The sequence below is a fragment of the Leucopleurus acutus genome (assembly GCF_964270905.1).
Source record: "Leucopleurus acutus genome assembly, chromosome: 20".
NCBI lineage: Eukaryota > Metazoa > Chordata > Mammalia > Artiodactyla > Delphinidae > Leucopleurus > Leucopleurus acutus.
In genome coordinates, this window is record NC_139162.1 from 46,113,599 (window position 1) to 46,132,258 (window position 18,660).

At 55.1% G+C, this 18,660-nt stretch overlaps 1 protein-coding gene across 2 annotated transcripts in view; it reads left to right on the forward strand.

Moving 5' to 3' along the window:
- Positions 1–18,660, forward strand: part of ACTN4 (actinin alpha 4) — a 72,760-nt gene that overhangs the window by 30,250 nt on the left and 23,850 nt on the right. For both annotated transcript variants that reach the window (XM_082862930.1, XM_082862931.1), the window contains exons 2-5: positions 13,716–13,830; positions 14,010–14,129; positions 17,245–17,331; positions 18,302–18,389. In XM_082862930.1, coding sequence (XP_082719056.1) covers positions 13,716–13,830; positions 14,010–14,129; positions 17,245–17,331; positions 18,302–18,389 — 410 coding nt within the window. The remainder of the gene's footprint in view (positions 1–13,715; positions 13,831–14,009; positions 14,130–17,244; positions 17,332–18,301; positions 18,390–18,660) is intronic.

Here is an 18,660-nt window from a genome sequence, read left to right on the forward strand (position 1 = left end):
AACTATGTGAGGTGCCTCACAGGGGGCCTGACAGAGTGAGAACCAGAAACAGAAAGTAGCCTTGGCCAGACTTGAGGTTGGTGAGGAGACGATGTGGGCCCCGGCTCTGACACCTACCAGCTGTGTGACCACAGGCAGATGGCTTATCTGTAAAATGTAGAGCACTCAGAACAAATCCTGGTACATAGTAAGTGCTCAATAAATGAGAGTCATTTGTACAATCATGTCAGGTTACACCCCACCCAATCATAAAAACACCTCTGCTGTTTTCCTTTGAGGCTCAACCCCTTAGTAGCTTTAATGGGGCAGATGGAGCTGGTACTCAGAGTCCCTCCCTGGAAAACTGAACCCACAACTTCCCAGTGGCACCTCATTCCCTTTCCTCCCCCACCCGCCCCCCACACCCACACGCATGCAGAACAAGCCACTCCTCTGCTGTTACAGGGCCAGGAGTCAGCTCTGCGAGAGCGCGGCAGAGGCCCTTTGTCCTCTGACATCACACTGCTTCTGGAGACGGCCGCCCCTTATGACTGCTGTGTGGTTTGGCCAGGCCTTAGTACCAGCCCCAGGAAGGCCTGTAGGTTGGGCGAGCCAGGGTGAGAGTCTAGTGCTGTCCCTCTGCCGGGGCAAACGGTTTCACCATTTTTAATAGAGCAGTTATGAGTCAGAGGTTTCAGTCTCTCTTTACTGGTCCCTCCCAATCCTATAATTACCCTTGGGCTATAGAACCTTATTTTGGTTTTTCTTTTTTTAAATCCTAAGACACTGTTCATATTGTCCATCTCATGTGTCCAAGGGGTCTAAGATGGAGTGGCGATGGTAAAGGGAAAAGAGAGAGACTCCAAATCCAGAGTGATTTCTTAACCCACAGAAATGATGCCTTCTCCCCACCCACTCCAAGCACCATTCTAGTGCCACGCCAGGAAGTAGAGCCAGCACCGGCTTACGCAAGGCTGATGGCAAGAGTGGATAACTCTGAACACCTCCAGTTGCCTCTTGGCAAACTTTAAACTCCAAGCCTGGAATTTCTGGTCTGAGGCACCTCCCAGATTGACCGATGGATTCATTCACACTCTTATCCAGTATGAGCCTCAGCAAAAAGCAGGCCTGCTGACGAGCACCCGGCACCTCGTCAGGCCCCCTGCCAGTGCCGGCCCACTCAGAGATGAGGGGAATTGATCATGCAGATAAACGCCCTGCATTCACTCAGTCTCCACACTCTCCCTGCTTCTCAAAGGGATCGTCTTACGCCCAGGCTCTGAGAGTGGGAAGCCAGTGGGACAGAGTATATAGAAAACAGCGCATGTCTGTGAGTGCTGGCCCAGGCTCTGGTTCCCCCCGGTACATCAAGAGCAAAGATTTCCAGCCCAACCCACTCCCCTCTAGCCATGTCGCTCAGCCCTGCTTTTCACTGGAGCAGGAGAAGGCTTCTGACCTGACCGGCAGACCGGTGAATCAGAACGTCCCAAAAACAGGGAAAAGGAAAAGGGTCACCGAGGAGGAGTTTCAGTTGTCAAAGGTGTCAGGGCTGGCACAGTCGCTTGCCCTTCCGCCAACAAGGCCTAGTTTGTGGATCATGTAAACTGCTGCAGAAAACAAGCTGTCTGCTAGAAGGCGGCAGGGGGAATGGGAGTGTTTGCCCTGCCTTCAGGTGCCCCTGGCCTGTGGCACTCTTTGCACCTCTAGATTCTGTTCGGGAGTTCCTAGGGTGGGCCACCGTGGCCCAGGGTGGAAGGGGCGCAGCGCCCCTTCTGACTTCTCCTCAAATGTCAAACACCTGTTATCTCGATGAGCCAGTCCATGGGCGGATTTGTCCAGGCTAAGATGTGATTCTAAAGACCCGTCCTCTTAGGCACCTGTTAGGATTCCAAGCCGCACAGTCTCGAGGCCAGAATTGGCTCACTCGGCTATCTTTTTGAAGGATCAAAGTTTAAACCAGACGATCTTTAATCTCCCCTCCCAAGCCCGAAACCCGAGCTCAGCTGTAAACCATTGAAAATAAATGGGGTTTTTGTAGCTCAGACTCCCTCTTCTCCAGGTGAAGGGCCCCCTGTGCTTGATTGTTCCATAGCAAAATGCCAGATGGGGCCAGAGGAGAGGTGGAGGGCAGGGCCCCAACCTCTGCTGCTGCCCTAATTTTAAAACTGCCTTTTGGGAGTGGAAGTTTTCTCTTTTAAAGGTAGCTAATTTCAAGGTAGGCCTCACCCATCTCCTCTTCCTGCTGAAAAGCCCTCCTTTGAAAGCGGAGCACTGCCTCCTGCGTCTACCTTGTGGGCCCCACCTGCCTGTAGTTCAGACCCATATCTCCCTATGGATTCTGTGTGGGGAGGGCAGGCTCTTCCCCCTCAGGGAGGACCCAGTTCTTTGGAGTGTAATCTGAGTAGCTCTGGGTTGGTTGGTTGGTTTTCCGTGTGTGAGATGGCTCTGGAAAGGTCCATTTGAGAACAGACACAGGCTCAGACTGGGGCACCTCCCTACCCTGGGCTGCCTGTCCCCTGCTTCTCTGGGGTTTCTTTTAGCTCCAAGAGTCCAGTCCAGTCTAACAAATGCAGTGGCAAGGCTCACCGGTTCTGCCTGGGCTTCAGATCCCTCATTTTTAGAACAAGGGGTTAGATTTGAGTGCTGGTTCTCAACCCTGGCTTCACGTTACACTCAAACCCTGGTTTCATGTTAGAGCATTTGTAAAATATCGTTATTCCGGGACCCACCCCCAGGAAATCTGATTCATTTGGCTTGGGGTGAAGTTCAGGCTTTTTTTTTTTTTTTTTTTTTTTTTTTTTTGCGGTACGCGGGCCTCTCACTGTTGTGGCCTCTCCCGTTGCGGAGCACAGGCCCCGGACGCGCAGGCTCAGCGGCCATGGCTCACGGGCCCAGCCGCTCCGCGGCATGTGGGATCTTCCCAGACCGGGGCACGAACCCGTGTCCCCTGCATCGGCAGGCGGACTCTCAACCACTGCGCCACCAGGGAAGCCCAAGTTCAGGCATTTTTAAGAAGCTTTCTGGTCCCATATATTTATTGACCTTTGTTTTTCAACAAGGGTCCAAGACATATGCATTGGGGCAAGAATAGTCTTCCCAGTAAATGGTGCCGAAACAACTGGATATCCACATGCAAAGAATGGAATTGGACCCCTTCCTTATACCATATACAAAAAAGTACCTCCAACTGGATCAAAGACCTAAATGTAGGAGCTAAAACCATAAAACCTAGAAGAAAACATAGGCATAAATCTTCATGACCTTGGGTTAGGCAGTGGTTTATTAGATATGACACCAAAACCATAAGCAACCAAAGAAAAATAGATAAACTATACTCTCCAAAATTTAAAAAAAACTTTTTGCTTCAAAGGACACTATTAAGAAAGTGAAAAGACATCCCTTAGAATGGGAGATAATATTTGCAAATTATACACCTGGTAAGGGTCAATTGTCCAGAATATATAAGAAGTCCTACAATGCAATAATGAAAAGATAAATAAACCAGTTAAAAATGGGCAAAGGACTAGAACATACATTTGTCCAAAGAAGATATACAATTAGAAAATGGTACATGAAAAGATGCCCAATATCATTAGTCATTAGGGAAATGCAAATCAAAACCACAATGAGGTACCACCTCACAACCACTAGGGTGACTATAATCAAAAAGCCAGATAATAACAAGTGTTAGCAAGGATGTGGAGCAATTGGAATTATCATACATTGCTAGTGGGAACGTAAAGTGGTGCAGCCTGTTTGGAAAACAGTCTGGCAGTTCCTCAAATGATTAAACATAGACTTACCATATGACCCAGCAATTACACTTCTAGGTATATCCCTAAGAGAACTAGAAATATATATCTACACAAAAATTTGTGCTTAAACGTTTGTAGCAGCATTACTCATAATAGCAGATATATATAATAGCAAAGGTAGAAATAACCCAAATGTCCATCAACTTATGAATGGATAAGCAAAATGTGGTATGTCCATACAATGGAATCTTCAGTCTAAAAGGAATGTACTACACTGTGGATGAACCTTGAAAACATGCTGAATGAAAGAAGCCAGACAGAAAAGGCCACATATTGTATGATTCCATTCATATGAAGTGTCCAGATTAGGCGAATTCATAGAGACAGAAAGTAGATTAGTGGTTGTCATGGGCTGGTTTGGCGGGGAGGAGGAGGAGAAATGGGGAGTTACTGCTGACAGTTCTGGGGTGATGAAAATTTTCTGGAATCAGATAGTGGTGATAGTTTTTCAATCTCATGCTAAAACTCACTGATGTTTATATTTTAAAGGGGTGAATTCTATGGTATGTGAATTATAATTCAATTAAAAATTTGATTTTCCAAACTATGAACATGATTAAAAAGAGTACATGCACGCCTGTGATCCAACTACTCTACTTCTATGTTGTATTAGTTATCTACTGCTGCATAACAAATTGCCTTTTCAAAGCTTAATGGCTTAAAGCAGTAAATATTAGAGAGAGGAAATGCAAACGAACCAGAAAAGTGCCTGGGTAATTCCGTTGTAAAGCCAGGATTTGAAGGATCTCTGGAAGCAGGAAGGACCGGATCTGATCATTATATTCCTTTACTCATTTGGTAGTCAAGAGGCCAGGCAAAGGGGAGGGGAGGTTTGGGGGAAGACCGCTTTGTGTCAGCCACCAGAAGGCAGCCCGTCAACTTGGCGAATCCTAGGGTGGAGGTGTGGCTTCAACAACTGCAGCGCTGCTACCAACGACGGCACCTTCCGGAATAGGAATAATATAGTAATGACTAGAACCTCTGTTGAGTGCTCACTGTCTGCCAGGCTGTGTGCCGTGCTTCTTCTGTGTTACCCTGTTGAGTGCCCACACCCGTCATGTCTGTTACCCTCATTTTACAGGGGAGGAACTTGAAGCTTAGAGAAGGGAAGTTCATTTTCTGCAGCCACACACAATGCGTGGCAGAGTGAGGATTCGGACCCACGTTTGTTCAGACTCGAGAGCCCTTGCTCTGGAGCACTGTGCCATGTTGTCCTCTCCTCACCGTTGTAGACCCTGGCAGATTGATGTCTTGACATGTCTGTCAGCTCCTCAAACTGTCTCCTTCTAGCCCACCTACTGCTCCGCCCCTGTCTAGGCCCAGACCCGAACCCCATGAACCAGGGTCTCTGTAAGTCCAGTGGCCTCAGATGCCTGAGCGAAGAGGGCTGCTGAGGGCTCCTCTCTTCCATTGGAGGGGCACGCCGAGGGCATTGTCTTCCCTGGCTTGTTTTTCGAACGTCTACAGCTCTAGGATTATTTCTGTGAACTCCTGAAAGCAAAATAGACTTATCCCTAAGTAGGGACCCTCACCAGTATAAAATGGAATTGGAAACCATGAGAAGTCCTAAATGGCTGGCCATGAGAAGCACCAACCCTGTTCCATTCATTCTAGGATTTACTGAGCACCTACTATGTACAAGGCGCACCGTTCCAGGCAGTGGGTCCTGCAGCAAATAGGACCCTGCTCTCATAGAGTTTATGTTACACATGGGAGGGAGACTGGTTATGGACAGAGAACCTCATTTCTGATAGCAGTAAGTGCAGTGAATAAAACAAAGCAGAGGGAAGTGAAAGCATGGTGGAGATAGCTGGGTCAGGGAAGGCACCCTGGGATGATGGCATGAGGGAAACCCTGAGTGATGAGAACTAAGCAGGCTGTAAAGAGCTAGAAGAAAGTCTTAGACCAGCATTTCTCAGGAGGAAGGGACTACACTCCAGAATCAGCCTGTTGCAGCAATAACATACACGTTTTCTGGTGCCTCGCAGGAGATTGGCTGACGCAGGAATGTTGGCTACTGGGAGGGGTCGTGGGGGAAAGAGCTGGTTTCTGGATGGACACGCAGGACCTTTGGAATGCTCTCTACTCCACTCTGCGGTATTTATACCTCTCCTCCGACTGGGAAGTCAGCTTTTTCATGTAGGCCGAGAAACTCCGAATAAGGCAACAGCAGGCCAGGACATAAGAAAGAAGCATTCCATATTTCCCTGTAATTGCTTTCAAATTAGGTTCTGTTGTCATGGGGCAGGCACACACAGCACGCCTGCTCTGTCCCTGGCTGGATATGGAGTTGGGTCCTGAATGGGCAGCTAATGTGTCCTTGTGCTGCTGAACTGCTGGCCCCGATGACCCATGCTGGCAGGGCTGCCTGAGTCCCATGTTGCTGCACCCGTCTAAATTGTGGTCATGTCATCATGACCGGATCATTTTCTCTTCTCTCAGCCTGGTCCCTGGTTTTTATCTTCAGAATCTGGTAACAGCAGTGGATCTTCAAAATAGCACTCACTTGTATAATCTCAAAACCGTTCCAGAGGCTTCACAGACTTCCTGGATGGATCCGTGCAGATGTTGCCAGGGCAATCGCCTGTTTGCCTGGGCCGCTGGTAACCCAGATTCCGGAAGGCTTAGCCATCGGATCCTGAAAGCACCTTTATAGTTGGTGATGAAGCCCAGGGGCCAGGGGAGCAGTCTCTGCTTTCAGGAACTGAGAAGATGCCCCGCTGGGGCCAGGCCTTGCCTGAAGCCTGGCAGTAGCTGGCAGATGGGTGATAAGAAGGGTGGGTGCCTACCCTAGGAATAAATAGCTGTCCCTCCCCTGTGTCCAAGCCCCGGACACCCTTCTTGAGGTCCTGTGGAAGCAGGAACCATGGGCAGTGTCAGAGGCCACACCAGGCAAGGTGGGCGTTCAGGAGGCAGGATGGCGCCCTCCCCCTCAAAGCAGCCAACGCCCCAGCGGAGCGGCAAACCCAACACAGTATTGCAGAGACGAGGTTTGAAAACTCCCAGCTCCCTAGGGAACCCTGTCTTGCCTCCGAGTGCCCTGGGGGAGTTTGCAGTTCTTCCAGCCAGCCCTGGTCCTCCGGCAAAGATATGCAGCTGGTCCTTCTGGGTCAGGCTGCTGGCCTGTGATGTTCTGCTAAGGGGGTGGGCGGTATACACAGCGGAAGGCGGGGGGTGCAGCACGAGACAGCGAACGGTTTTTCCTAAAGTCTTGTCCAGTGTGGAGTCAATGGAATCCACATGTGAGCATCTGCTGGCGGGTAGAAATAGCGCAGCCCCCAACCCTGGTCCAGGAGCTCTCCTTCGCCAGTGCTAATAATCAGAGCCAGCACGCTTGCCCCAGCCTCAGGTCGCAGGTGAGCCCGTTTCTAGGTCCAAACTGACTTTGCAAAAGACTCCCTTTAGTCGGGGTTTAGTGGAATTCCAGCTTCCAACTGACATTTCCCTCCACGCCACCCCCTTCAGTACTAAGAACATGTTTTGTGACACGTAGTCGGTAAGAAGAAAAGGGAAGGAAAGTTTTTTCAGCTGGGTTAGCCACATCCCACCAGGATCCTTCCTTCTTGCCCTTGGCATCACTCTGCCCGCTGGAATACCACCGGGTTGCCCCACGTCTTTTGAATGTTTGTTTCTTCCTTGGTGACTGCCCCAGAATCAAGAGGGTTTACCTCTTTGGGTTGGGGGAGGGAGTCATCGATGAATAGCTCATTAAAGCCCACTGCTGCCACATTCCTGGCCGTTTAGTTCACCTCCCGAACAATGTGCATCATTCATTCACACAGCCACCCCACATCCTGGCAACTGGGAGGGGTCCCTGTGACACAGGAAGGACTTTATGACCAGTGATGCTAGGCCTTCTCCCCCTCCCCCAACACACAGTGACAAAGCAGAAACAGCTGGGGGGGGGGGTGTCCTCTGAGGTTTGCCTTCCCCAGTGCATGGGCTTCGGGCCTCAGCACAGGGAGTGGTGACTGGATCCCAAACAAACCAACAAGCTCGTCCTCCCTTCTTCCACCCCGCCTCCCCCCTACACCGTGTGCTATTTTAACAACTAGAAAAGAATCTTTAACAGGCTGCCAGTGTGCAGAGGCAAGTTTTGAAGGCTATTCTCTGTGGTTTTTTTTCACGTGTGTTCTCAAAGGCAGACGAGTCCACATCCTTCCTTCCTCCCTAGATAGGTCAAGGGCTGGGTGCAAGCTCCCTTCACAGGATGGCAGGGCCAGGCCTGGAGCAGCACGGCCAGCGTTGGCCTCCCACACTGGGCTCAGGCCACCCTTTAAGAGGCAGGCAGGCTTTTAGGGAAACAGCCCTGCCTGCCTCGCTTTGTGAGCTCAGCTCCAGTTTGGGGACTGAGGCTGGGCGGGGCCCTTCTTGACTAGGTTCTGCGGGCTCTGCTTTGCCAGGCCGGTAGGTAGCATTCCCCTCAGAGGAATGAGTGGCCGCCCCATATTTGTGTTAATAGCTGTGTGACCTTGGGCAAGTCACTTAACTTTTCCCTGCCTTAGTTTTCTCATCTGGAAAATGGAGATGATCATATCTCACATGGCCATGGGGTTGGAGGTTTTAAACACTTGCTATGTGTAAATGGTAAGAACTAGCAATTAGCATTTACTGGCCACCCCACCCCCGCCGCCATCAGAATGTAAATTCTGGGTCTGTTTTGCTTCCTCCCGTGCCCAGTGCCTAATCAGGCCTCCAAGTCAGGATTTGTCAGCCCGGTGATTGCATCGAGCGCCTCTTAGGTGAGGTGCTGGGGACACGGCCACTGCTCAGAATCAGTACTGCCCCTGGAAAATGACCTTGACAATAAAACCCAGATGAGCTTGAGACGCTTTTTGCCTTTCCCTTCTCCCACAGAGGGCCAGTAGCTCCGGACCCTCCCAAATGAAATTGAAACCTTGAGTTTGCCTTGCTTGGTTACAACTGTCAGCATTTCCAACATGGCTCCTCTGCCTTCCTCCTCCTGCCAAGTTTCTCGTAGAGGCCCTTTACCCTCTTTTTTTCCCTGGTCATCACACATTGACCCTTGCCCCTTTTGGGTCAGTCCCCACACAGCAGCAGCCCCATGAGGGTGGCCCTGCCAGCCTCATGACACAGCCTGCTCTCCCTCACTCCCTTCCTTCCTCTCTCCAGCCGGGCTCTGTTCTCGCTGCCACAGGGCCTTTGCACATGCTGTTCGCATTATCTGGAAAGTCTCCCTTATTTTCATCTTACTCGTTCTCCATAGGGAAACTTCCCCATGTCCTTCCGGCCAGTAGATCAGGAGCTGTTCCATGGCATGCTAAATGCTCTCTTCAGCTCCCTCTCTGGGGGTGGGAGGGAAGAGGACAAATGCAGGTTGATACCTCAGAGTGTGGCTGCTGGAGCCAGAGTACCTGGCTTTAAATCTAGCTCTGCAACTTTCCAGGTGCGTGACTTCCTGCGGGCAAGTCATGTCACCTGTCAGACCCTCGGTTCCCTCATCTGTAAAATGGGCCAGAAATAGCAACTACCTCACAAAGTAGCTTTGTGGATGAGAGATGTTAACATCTGACGAAGTGCCTAGAACGGTGCCCGACACCTAGTTAGCTTATAGAAGTATCTGCTGTGGTTGTTACTGTTACCGCTTTTCCTAAGGGTGTCTCTTCTGTAGTTGAGTAGTTGCTTGGTTAATGAGATCCGTCCTCTTCCTCCTCAGAGTGGGAGCTCCTCAGAGTGCAGCCTGGGTCTGCTTTTGCTCACTGCTGTGGATTCAGCACCAGGCCTGGCCCCGGCTCGGCATGTAGCGAATCCTCCCTTGTCGAGGGAGTGGATATGTCCCGCCCCACAGGGACCTGGGCATCGCGGAGCCCATGGGGCCTGCCACGCTCGGGCAGTCGGGCCCTGTAGCTCTGACAAATCTGCATGGTGGAGGGGGTACAGTGGGCCCACGAGACGTCCATCTATAGCAGCCACCCTCCACACTACCCACCCCACACATCTCAGTCTAAACTGGGTAGGGAGAGGGAGTGAGTAAGCAGAATGTTATTTTTGTAGCCAAGTAGAAGAAGCTATGAATTTTTCATGTCCCGTTGGAACTCCAGCTCCTACTCACCAGTCATGCCGCGTGGAGCAGTGGCTGCGCACGGTGGGCTCGTTCCCGAGGAGGGCCTCGTGACTCCCGCTCCCCTCGCCCCGAGCCCAGGACTCAGCGAGCCTCCGGTGTCAGTAGATGCTCCGCGTCTTCCAGGAGGAGAAAACAGGGCCACGCAGACCGTGGAGTGAGGATGGGAGGCCTGTCGGCGGGGTTCCCATTGTGTGTCAGGTTCAGGAGAATATCCACAGGCTTTTCCTCACTACCGAGGCCAGGCCAGTGGATATTCTCCCCTAAGCACCTGTTCTGTATTCTGCTTGGGCCTCTGCCTGCTTCCAGCCAGGGAGACAGAGGTACAGGGCAGAGTTACCATTTATTTAAAAATAGTCCTTTCCCTGAGATTTGTGTAACACTGAGTACTTAATCTGTGTCAGGCACAGTCATAAGTGATTTACTTGCATTGTTTTATTTAATCCTCATTTAAGAGGGGAGATTATTGCCTCCATTTCACCAACAAGGAACCTGAGGCTCATCGCTTGCCCGAGGTTACCCCGCCGGCAGGTGGCCTCAGTGGCCGAGGCAAGATTGGAATCCAGGTCTGTGTGAGCCCCAAGTCAGAGCTCTTGTTTCCTGCCCAGAGAAGCTGAGCAAAGGTGCAGAGGTGGGACGCATGTTTGCAGGGTGGACGGTGCCGTGACCTTCTGAGGACAGACTGCCTGAACCCAACGAGGCGAGGTTCGTTCAGAGCCTCCACAGGTTGGAGTGAGGGTCTGCTGTATCTTGTTACCACTCCACCCATGGCCGTGGGGTAAGGGCCTTTGCGGAGAGACGGGCTCTCATCCATCCTTCCTGGGAATGGAGTGGGAAGCGGCCGGGATGGCTGTGTTTGCATGTGTGCGCATGCTCAGTCCATCTGGCTCTTGATGCCAAGCTCTGTGCCAGATGTTTTAAAGCACTCCCCCCCATTTAGCCCTACAGCAAGTACAGGAGGTAGATTCTGATAAGTCCATCCTACAGAGAAGGAAGCTGAGGTGGAAGTAGGCCAAGTCACTTGGTTGGAAACACAGAAGTAAGCCGAGGGGCTGGCATTCAAACCCTGAAGGGTTACCCCAGGTGTAACCCAGGCAGGCCGAGGCGGAGAGGGTTGCCTTTCAGACACGTGCCCAGCTCTCCCTGCAGCCCAGGCACCTAGATCTCGGCCCAGCAGCAGCGCAGCACCAGGGACGCCTGCCCTCTGGGAACTGCCCTCTTGCGTCCTCGGCCACGGGATGTAATGGGCCACTTTGCTGCCCCGCAGCATCTTTCAGGCACATGCCTTAGCAGAGGCCCAGCATCCCCTGCCACTTCCTGCCCCAGCCTGGCCTGCTGCTGCCCTCTGCTTTACAGGGTGGCTGAGTTCCCCGCCCGCCCACTGCCCACCACCGAGGCTGCTGTGCTTTGGGCATTCTATTTATTTATTTTATTTTTTGGCGGTACACGGGCCTCTCACTGTTGTGGCCTCTCCCATTGCAGAACACAGGCTCCGGATGCGCAGGCCCAGCGGCCATGGCTCACGGGCCCAGCCGCTCTGCGACATGTGGGATCTTCCCGGACCGGGGCACGAACCCGTGTCCCCTGCACCAGCAGGCGGACTCTCAACCACTGCGCCACCAGGGAAGCCCTGGGCATTCTAAATGCGCGTGCGATGTGAGACTTAATTCCTACTCCCTGGGAGCACGCACACATGCAATAAGACCCAAAATGACTGGAGAATGCTGTCAGAGAGATGCCAAGGGTTGAGCGCGGTGGCAGGGGCAGGCAGGGGACGGAGAAGGCACTCAGTGGAAGAGGCGGGCCAGGTGTTGGCAGAGGAGGAGATCCTGGGAAGCACGGGCTGTGCGGAGAGCTGCCGCTTATGAGCACCTGCCGTGTGCTCTACAGGCATTGCCGCTTCGAACCCTCACACTGACCGTGACCCAGGTGGCGTCTTCATCGCCAGGTTGCAGATGAAGAAGCTGACGTTAGGAAGGTTGGGTAACCTGCCCACATGAGTGGTGTAGCCCTGGTCTGTCTGAATTGAGAGCTGCAGAGGGGAAGGAGCGTGGGAAGCGAGGTAGGGAAGGCGGATGCCTTGCTGAGAACCTGCTCCTGGCCAGAGCCCAAAGTAGCTCATGCTTGTGGGGAGGCAGAAGCAGAGAGAATGGTGCTGTGATAGATCTGCACGGGGAGGGGGCATCCGAGTCAGAGTCGGGCTGGGGCAAGCAAGTCAGTGGGGGCGTCCGGAGGAGCCGCACTTGGGACTGCTTTTGTGGGATGGGTGGGTGCGGGCTGAGGCGAGGCGGAAGCGGGGTAAAGGTGCCCATCGCTGAGGAGACAGCCTCACGTGGGTGTCCGTCTCCGAGGTGGAAGAACTCTTCTTAGTGTTGGCGGGAGGCGGGCGGGGTGCCCTGCCCGTTCGCAGCCCTCCCCCGGCTTCGGGTTTGGAAGGAAACCTTGTACCTGTGGTGCAGCGTATTAATCAGGCGGCTTCTTTGTCTGGGAGGGGCCTCGTGTTGAGTCTCTGAATGAGCAGGGCTGGTGACAGTTGTCAAAACACATGGTCCTTGGCCAGAGGCTGCTTGGAAGCCCCTCAGCCCCACATGGCCTCTGCCGGTACCCGGGTGCACATGGGCTCTTGCGCATTCCTGGCTGTCGGCCCACCTCCACGCTGGGCCCTGCAGATTGACGAGGGCAGAGCAGGGGACTCCCGTGAGAAGCAGGCGTGGGGTTTTTCCCAGATCTTGCTGCAGGGGCCTGACTCCCTAGAAGGCATCTGGGCACATGCACCTTACCTGATGTGACGTGCACCCCTGGCGCTGAAGTCTGATAACACGCCCCAGCCAGCAGGGGGCTGAGAGGTGGTTACTACTTTGGCATTCTGTGCTCTGGTTTGGGGTTTGGGCTTCTTATCGACGGGCCTCTCCACCTGAAAAGGCCCCTTCGCCTTCCAGCACCCGCGTGCCCTGTGATCCTCCGGCAGTTCCTCCTCAGATGTGGTTGCCTAACCCTGGTGGGGGTGGGTGCCTGCCTCCCACTTGCCTTCCAGCCCCCTCTGAGATACACTGGATCTTAAGATGTGGAAGGGTGGGGCGTGGGATGTTCTCCAGGGAATAGAGGGTGTCTGGCCTCTAGGGAAACAGCATATGTAGGGGCGCCACAAGGCTCGGAGGATCTGTGCGCCCGGCCTTTGGGGGAGGTGTTGCCACTGGGCTACTGGCAGTTCGAAGAGAGACTGACTTGAGCAAACCTTGAATTTACAGGAGGCTTGTTTTCCAACTGCTTTCCTGTCCCAAGTCATCTCTGTGCCAGTGATGGGGAAATCGCTGCCCCTGCCTGAGGGGAGGGGCAGGTGGAAGGGAGCCAGGGCCGTGGGGACCAGTGGTCTGCTCTGCCCGCTCAGGGGGATGGAGGGCTGGTGTGTCTGTCCAGAAGAACGTGTCCGCGGGAGCTGGACCCCTGCTTCTTGTTTCCATGCTCAGGACCTGGTTCCGTCAGCACCTTTGCCCGATGCGTGCAGTGGGCTCACTCAGGGTGTGGTGGGGCCAGCACTTGTTCTGAGGCTGGCCGACGTGGCTTCCAGTCCACGCTCTGCCACCCGTCACCTGGCTGACCAAGTGGTAGTCTGGTAACTGCCCTGAGCCTCAGTGTCCTCAGATCCACCTGCCTGGGTCGCTGTAAAGACCAGAAACAGTGTCATTGTTGATAAAAGGTGGGGCCCAGGACCTGGCCCTGAGCAAGGGCCCCGTGGCAGCCGTGCTGTCGCGGGGTCCGGGCTGTGACCCGGCCCTTTTGCTGGAGAGCCCTGACGAACACGCCGACCCTCCAAGCCATGCTCTCCTCTGCTTCCCCAGACCTTCACAGCCTGGTGCAACTCCCACCTGAGGAAGGCCGGCACGCAGATCGAGAACATCGACGAGGACTTCCGAGACGGGCTCAAGCTCATGCTCCTCCTGGAGGTCATTTCAGGTGAGGCCCCCTCCTGCGGGTGCCCACGGGGTGCTACCCACCCTGCCGTCCCCTTGCTGCTCAGGGAAGAGCGGGGCCTTTACCAGCTGCAGCAGCACTGCGCTGGCATGGGCCTGTTCTGGGGAGCAGCGGGGACCCTGAAGCTCCTCTCCCTCTCTTTCTCGGTGTTTGGCCCTCAGGGGAGCGGTTACCTAAGCCGGAGCGGGGCAAGATGAGAGTGCACAAAATCAACAATGTGAACAAGGCACTGGACTTCATCGCCAGCAAAGGAGTCAAGCTGGTCTCCATTGGGGCGGAAGGTGAGCTCAGATGGGGCCCGACCTCTGCCTTGGGAACAGAAGTTGTGTTGGTGGCAGAGAGAGCACTTGGGGGTGCCTAAAGCCCAGATACACCAAGCAGCGACCACAGTGACTGCCCTTGATGTGATGCTGGGCCCACAGACCTCCCTCCCTTCCCCCAAAGGATAATCCAGCCCAAGACCAGGAAATCCAGCTCACCCGGTCATGAGGGGCACAGGGGGAGGAATGGCTTTGACTTGGAACCCGGACACCCTCACTCGCCCTCCTGGTGCCGGGCCTGAGGGACACAGACCGACACGTGACACGGCATCTCTCTGAGCCAGCAGCACCTTCGCCCTTAGGCCCTGTCTGGTGTCTGCAGGCAGGAGGGCTCAGAGTAGGGGAGGGCGCTTGAGGCCCGGTGTCAGGGAGTGTAAGCCCAAAGGTCAGTGAGCAGACTTTGCTGGCTGCACAGCTTGGGAGAGTGCGGCCTCTTGACAGAATACCCGGGATCCTCTGCGCCCCGTGCGGGTACCTGGAACTGTGACCCTTGTCTCCGAGCCCTCCCTAGAGCAGCGGCGTGCCCTCCCTCCAGTGCAGGCTCTTGTCTCACAGATGCCTTTGGAGACCAGGCGAGGCCTGACAGAGCCCAGAAGCTCCCCATCAGCCTGGGCTCCCAGCTCTGGTCATTAATCAGAGCAGGGTTTCCTACACCCCCATATCCATGTTGTCCCAGCTTTTAGAAAAACAAAGAAAACTAATTGCCGCTAATGGCAGGGCTCCGAGAATTTGGCCAAGACTCCAGGCCAGAATGCGCATCCCGCGTTCCAGGGCTCTGCCCCAACCCGGGACCTCTCCAGGGCGGGCTGCCAAGCCTCGCATGCCACGGCTGAGGTGGTTGGTGTTTGCTTAAAAAAAAAAAAATCAAAACCCTGAACTCAGTCAGACCCTGAGATTTTCTGTTCTTGCATGGCTCTTTCCTCCTGGCTCCCCTCCAGCCTTCCGCTTCTCACAGCTGCATTGATTTTGCTCAGACGCTAGCCTGTAAATACAGAAGGGGTTAGAGGAGAGACCCGTGGCAGTCATCAGTTTTCATCTGGAGAAAAACTCAGTCTAAAAATGTTTTCCGTTCATGCCCAAGCTGCTTCACTCCCAGTCCCCGTGGCCGTCGGGCCTCTGGAGGACAGCCGACTGGAGCCGCTCCGAGGGCTTTGGGATACCTGAGCGCCCCAGTCCCCGCCCGCCCCCGGCTCCCTGTCCCTCCACACCATCTAGGCAGTTGCAGGAACATGGCTTCCTCGTGGGGGTTGTGAGAGGGGTTGGGAGTCGGAGGCACAGCTGCAGGTCCAAGAAGCAGCTGGTGGATGTGTCATGAGAGCGGCCGTCTTCCTCCCCTCACAGGGACTCTCTGAGTCCTCCACGACCAGCTTGCCCACGGCAGCGGCTGGGTATGGGCGCTGCGGCCTCCTCTCCAGCTTGTGTCCGTCCCCGGCTTTGGGGTGCCTGGCCCTCGGGGGGAACGCAGCGTAGATTTCCTGAATGAATCACCGCCCTCACCCCACGCTGGGAAGGCTCGGCCTCGTTTCCGGCCGTGGGGGTTCTTAGCCCTGGGAGAGAGCTGGACAGACAACGTGTCCTTTCCCTGCTTCCAGGCGGCCAGCTACGCACATCTCCTCTCCTGAAACCCTGAAGCTGAGAGGTGCCCTCGGCCGTCAGCCCATGGCTTCGCTGTGGGGAGCCTCTCCAGCGGCTAAAAGAGCACCCACCCTTTCCTAGCGAGCATGTCCTCAGGGAAGGCTGGGCCCCATCTTCTGGGGGACCATCGTGCCTCCTTCCCAGATCAAGCCCACCTAGAGTTCTCTGTTCTCGAGGCCGGTGAGCAAGCTCTCTTGAAGTGTCCCCTCCGTTCTCCGCATCCTCTCTCCTGCATCCGGTGTGTGAGAGGCGTGGGGGTGGCAGGCCTGAGGGGACCGCCAAAGGCGCGTTGGGCCCATGGGCCCCAGGAAGAGGCCGCTTGCATGCCCCTCCCTCAGCTGGCTGCAGACACACGGTGCCTGAGCGTTGCAGAAGTGGTTTTTCTCTTAAGTTGCTGAAGCTGAAGAACGTGTGGTCCAAACCCTTCTCTTTCACTCCCAGAAGTTTGGGAGAGAGGCTGGTTTTCGATTAGTTAAAAAAGCGCGCACTTATCAGCTGGACCTTGTGCTACCCACTCTCCCCTTCCTGCAGCACCGTGTCTTTCTCAAGGGCCGGGTCCAGGTGCTGGGGGTGCAGAGGTGATCACGAAGGCAGACAGTGAACAAGTAGACAAACCAGCACATACCAGTGTGTGAGGGGAAGAGCAGGGTGCTGGGGAGAGAGGCACCGGGACGGTCAGGGAAGCCATTCTGGGGAGGTGACATACAAGCAGAGCCTTACAGGCTGGGAAGGACCAGCCATGTGAGGAAAGGGTCGAGGCGTGCGCTTTGTGGCGGGCCAGAAGGTGTGAGATCCTTAAAACAAGAGAGAGCTGGCTTGTTGAGAGGACGGAGCTGGAGAATGCTGGGGAGGGAGGTGGGAGTCACGCAGGGCAGGCCTTGTAAGCCAGACTCCAGAACACAAAGCAGGCGACCGACACAAATCCGGTGCACCTGTTCCAGCGAACACTGTGCCTGCTGCGTGGGGTGGATCGCAGTGGGGATGGAGGAGGCAGCACGGGAGGATCTGAGGGAGACGACGGTGGCTCGGACGAAGGTGGCGGCAGTGGGATTGGAAGGAAGTGGGCAGACTCTCAAGAGACATGCCCATAAGGTGTGGTGGGTCCTGGAAACGGAGGCCTAACACCTGGGACGAGGCTCAGCGGGGAGCAGTCCGTTGAGCTGGGTCAAGAGAATGAGCTGCCCAGAGAGGAAGAGGCCTGCGTAGCCGAGAGTCCACGGGAATGGAAGCCCGAAGGTGGCAGGCAGCAGAAGGCTTTAGGGACAGCACTTCCCGGAGTGTTCAGGGGACACCTTCTCCCAGTGAAGGTGGTGGAGGACAGGCCTAGGCAGCTCTTTCAGATGATTGGAGTTAATCTCTAGACAGGGCCGGGGGCCGCCTGGGGAGTCCCACTCTGGTTTTAACAACCCTCTTGCCCTCTGCCCCCTTTCCCTGTGTGCAGAGATTGTGGACGGCAACGCAAAGATGACCCTGGGAATGATCTGGACCATCATCCTCAGGTTCGCCATCCAGGACATCTCTGTGGAAGGTGAGAGCCGAGGACCTGCTCACGGGCAAAGAACAGCCTCTCCTCCCCACCCTGGTTCCACCCGAGTTGGGGGGACTTAGTTAGGATTTCGGGCTTTTTGTCTTCATGCTTTGAGGCTCTTACCTGTGTCCAGACATCACTCACATGCCCTGCCTGGGGGTGGTTAGTAGAGGTGCTGGCCCAGGCTGCAGGTGAAGGGTGCCCCCCGCAGCCGCCCATCTCAGTGGACCCTCACACCACCCTTGTCAAGTGTGGCCCCATTTTACAGTCGAGTAGCAAACTAGTGATAGAGTCAGGCCTGGCCTCGTTCTCCTGGGCGTCAGCACCTATGTTTCCACTCAGCCTCCCACCCTCGGACCTTGGCCTCCATGGACCTGGGGCTGGTCCAGGCCACCACAGGATGAGAAAAGCCACAGGGCCAGTGTGCAGAGGGGGCTCCTGGTGACAGGCCACAGCAGGGAGCGCATCCATCTGGTCACTTGTAGCACTCCCAGTGTGTTGAGGACAGTCAGAGCTGTCCACGGGGAACGGACGGACCTCCTGGGGCCCTCCCTCCCCACTTCCTTGGAGCTGCGGCCAGGTCTAGAGACCCTGAGTGGGCAGGCCCGGCGCTCATGCCCCTCTTTCAGAAGAGGCCAAGGCCCGCATCAGGGCTTGTTTGGCCGTGTGTCCTGCCAGCTAAAGGCTTTGGGGTCAGAAACATGGCGCCGGTTCAGGCCCTCACACTGGCCTGTCACTGCCACTTCTGGGGTGACCCCAGGCAAGGGACTGCTCCTCGGGGCCTGGCGTGCTGTTAGGATCAGCAGGCGCCCACCCGCGTCTGGAAGGGGCACTGCTGCTGCTCCGTCCAAGGGCCTCTCCCCCAGGTTCTGTGCGACCCTTATGCCTGAGCCGAAAGTGCAATCCACCGGCACTGGGTTCTGAGCGTTTAGTTTTGGGCCAGTGCTCACCATCCTCATGTGTTTTGCAGAGACCTCTGCCAAGGAAGGGCTCCTTCTCTGGTGCCAGAGAAAGACGGCCCCGTACAAGAACGTCAACGTGCAGAACTTCCACATCAGGTGAGCGCCGGCCAAAGCACCCGGCCCACATCATTCCCACTCTGCTTCCTGGGACCTGAGATGCGGTCCTCCCACCCTCTCTCTTTTCCTGTGGTATTGTCATGGTCTGTGAGGTGCCGGCTCTCAGCGGCCCCTCCCCCTGCCACTGGCCCCCGTGAGCCCCTGGGAAGGTCCCTGCGTCCCCTGGGGGAGGCAGCAGTCGCCTCGCCGTCCCAGGCTAAAGGCATTAAGGCCCAGCACTCTGGCAGGCCCTCTAGAATCTTCTTTTTCC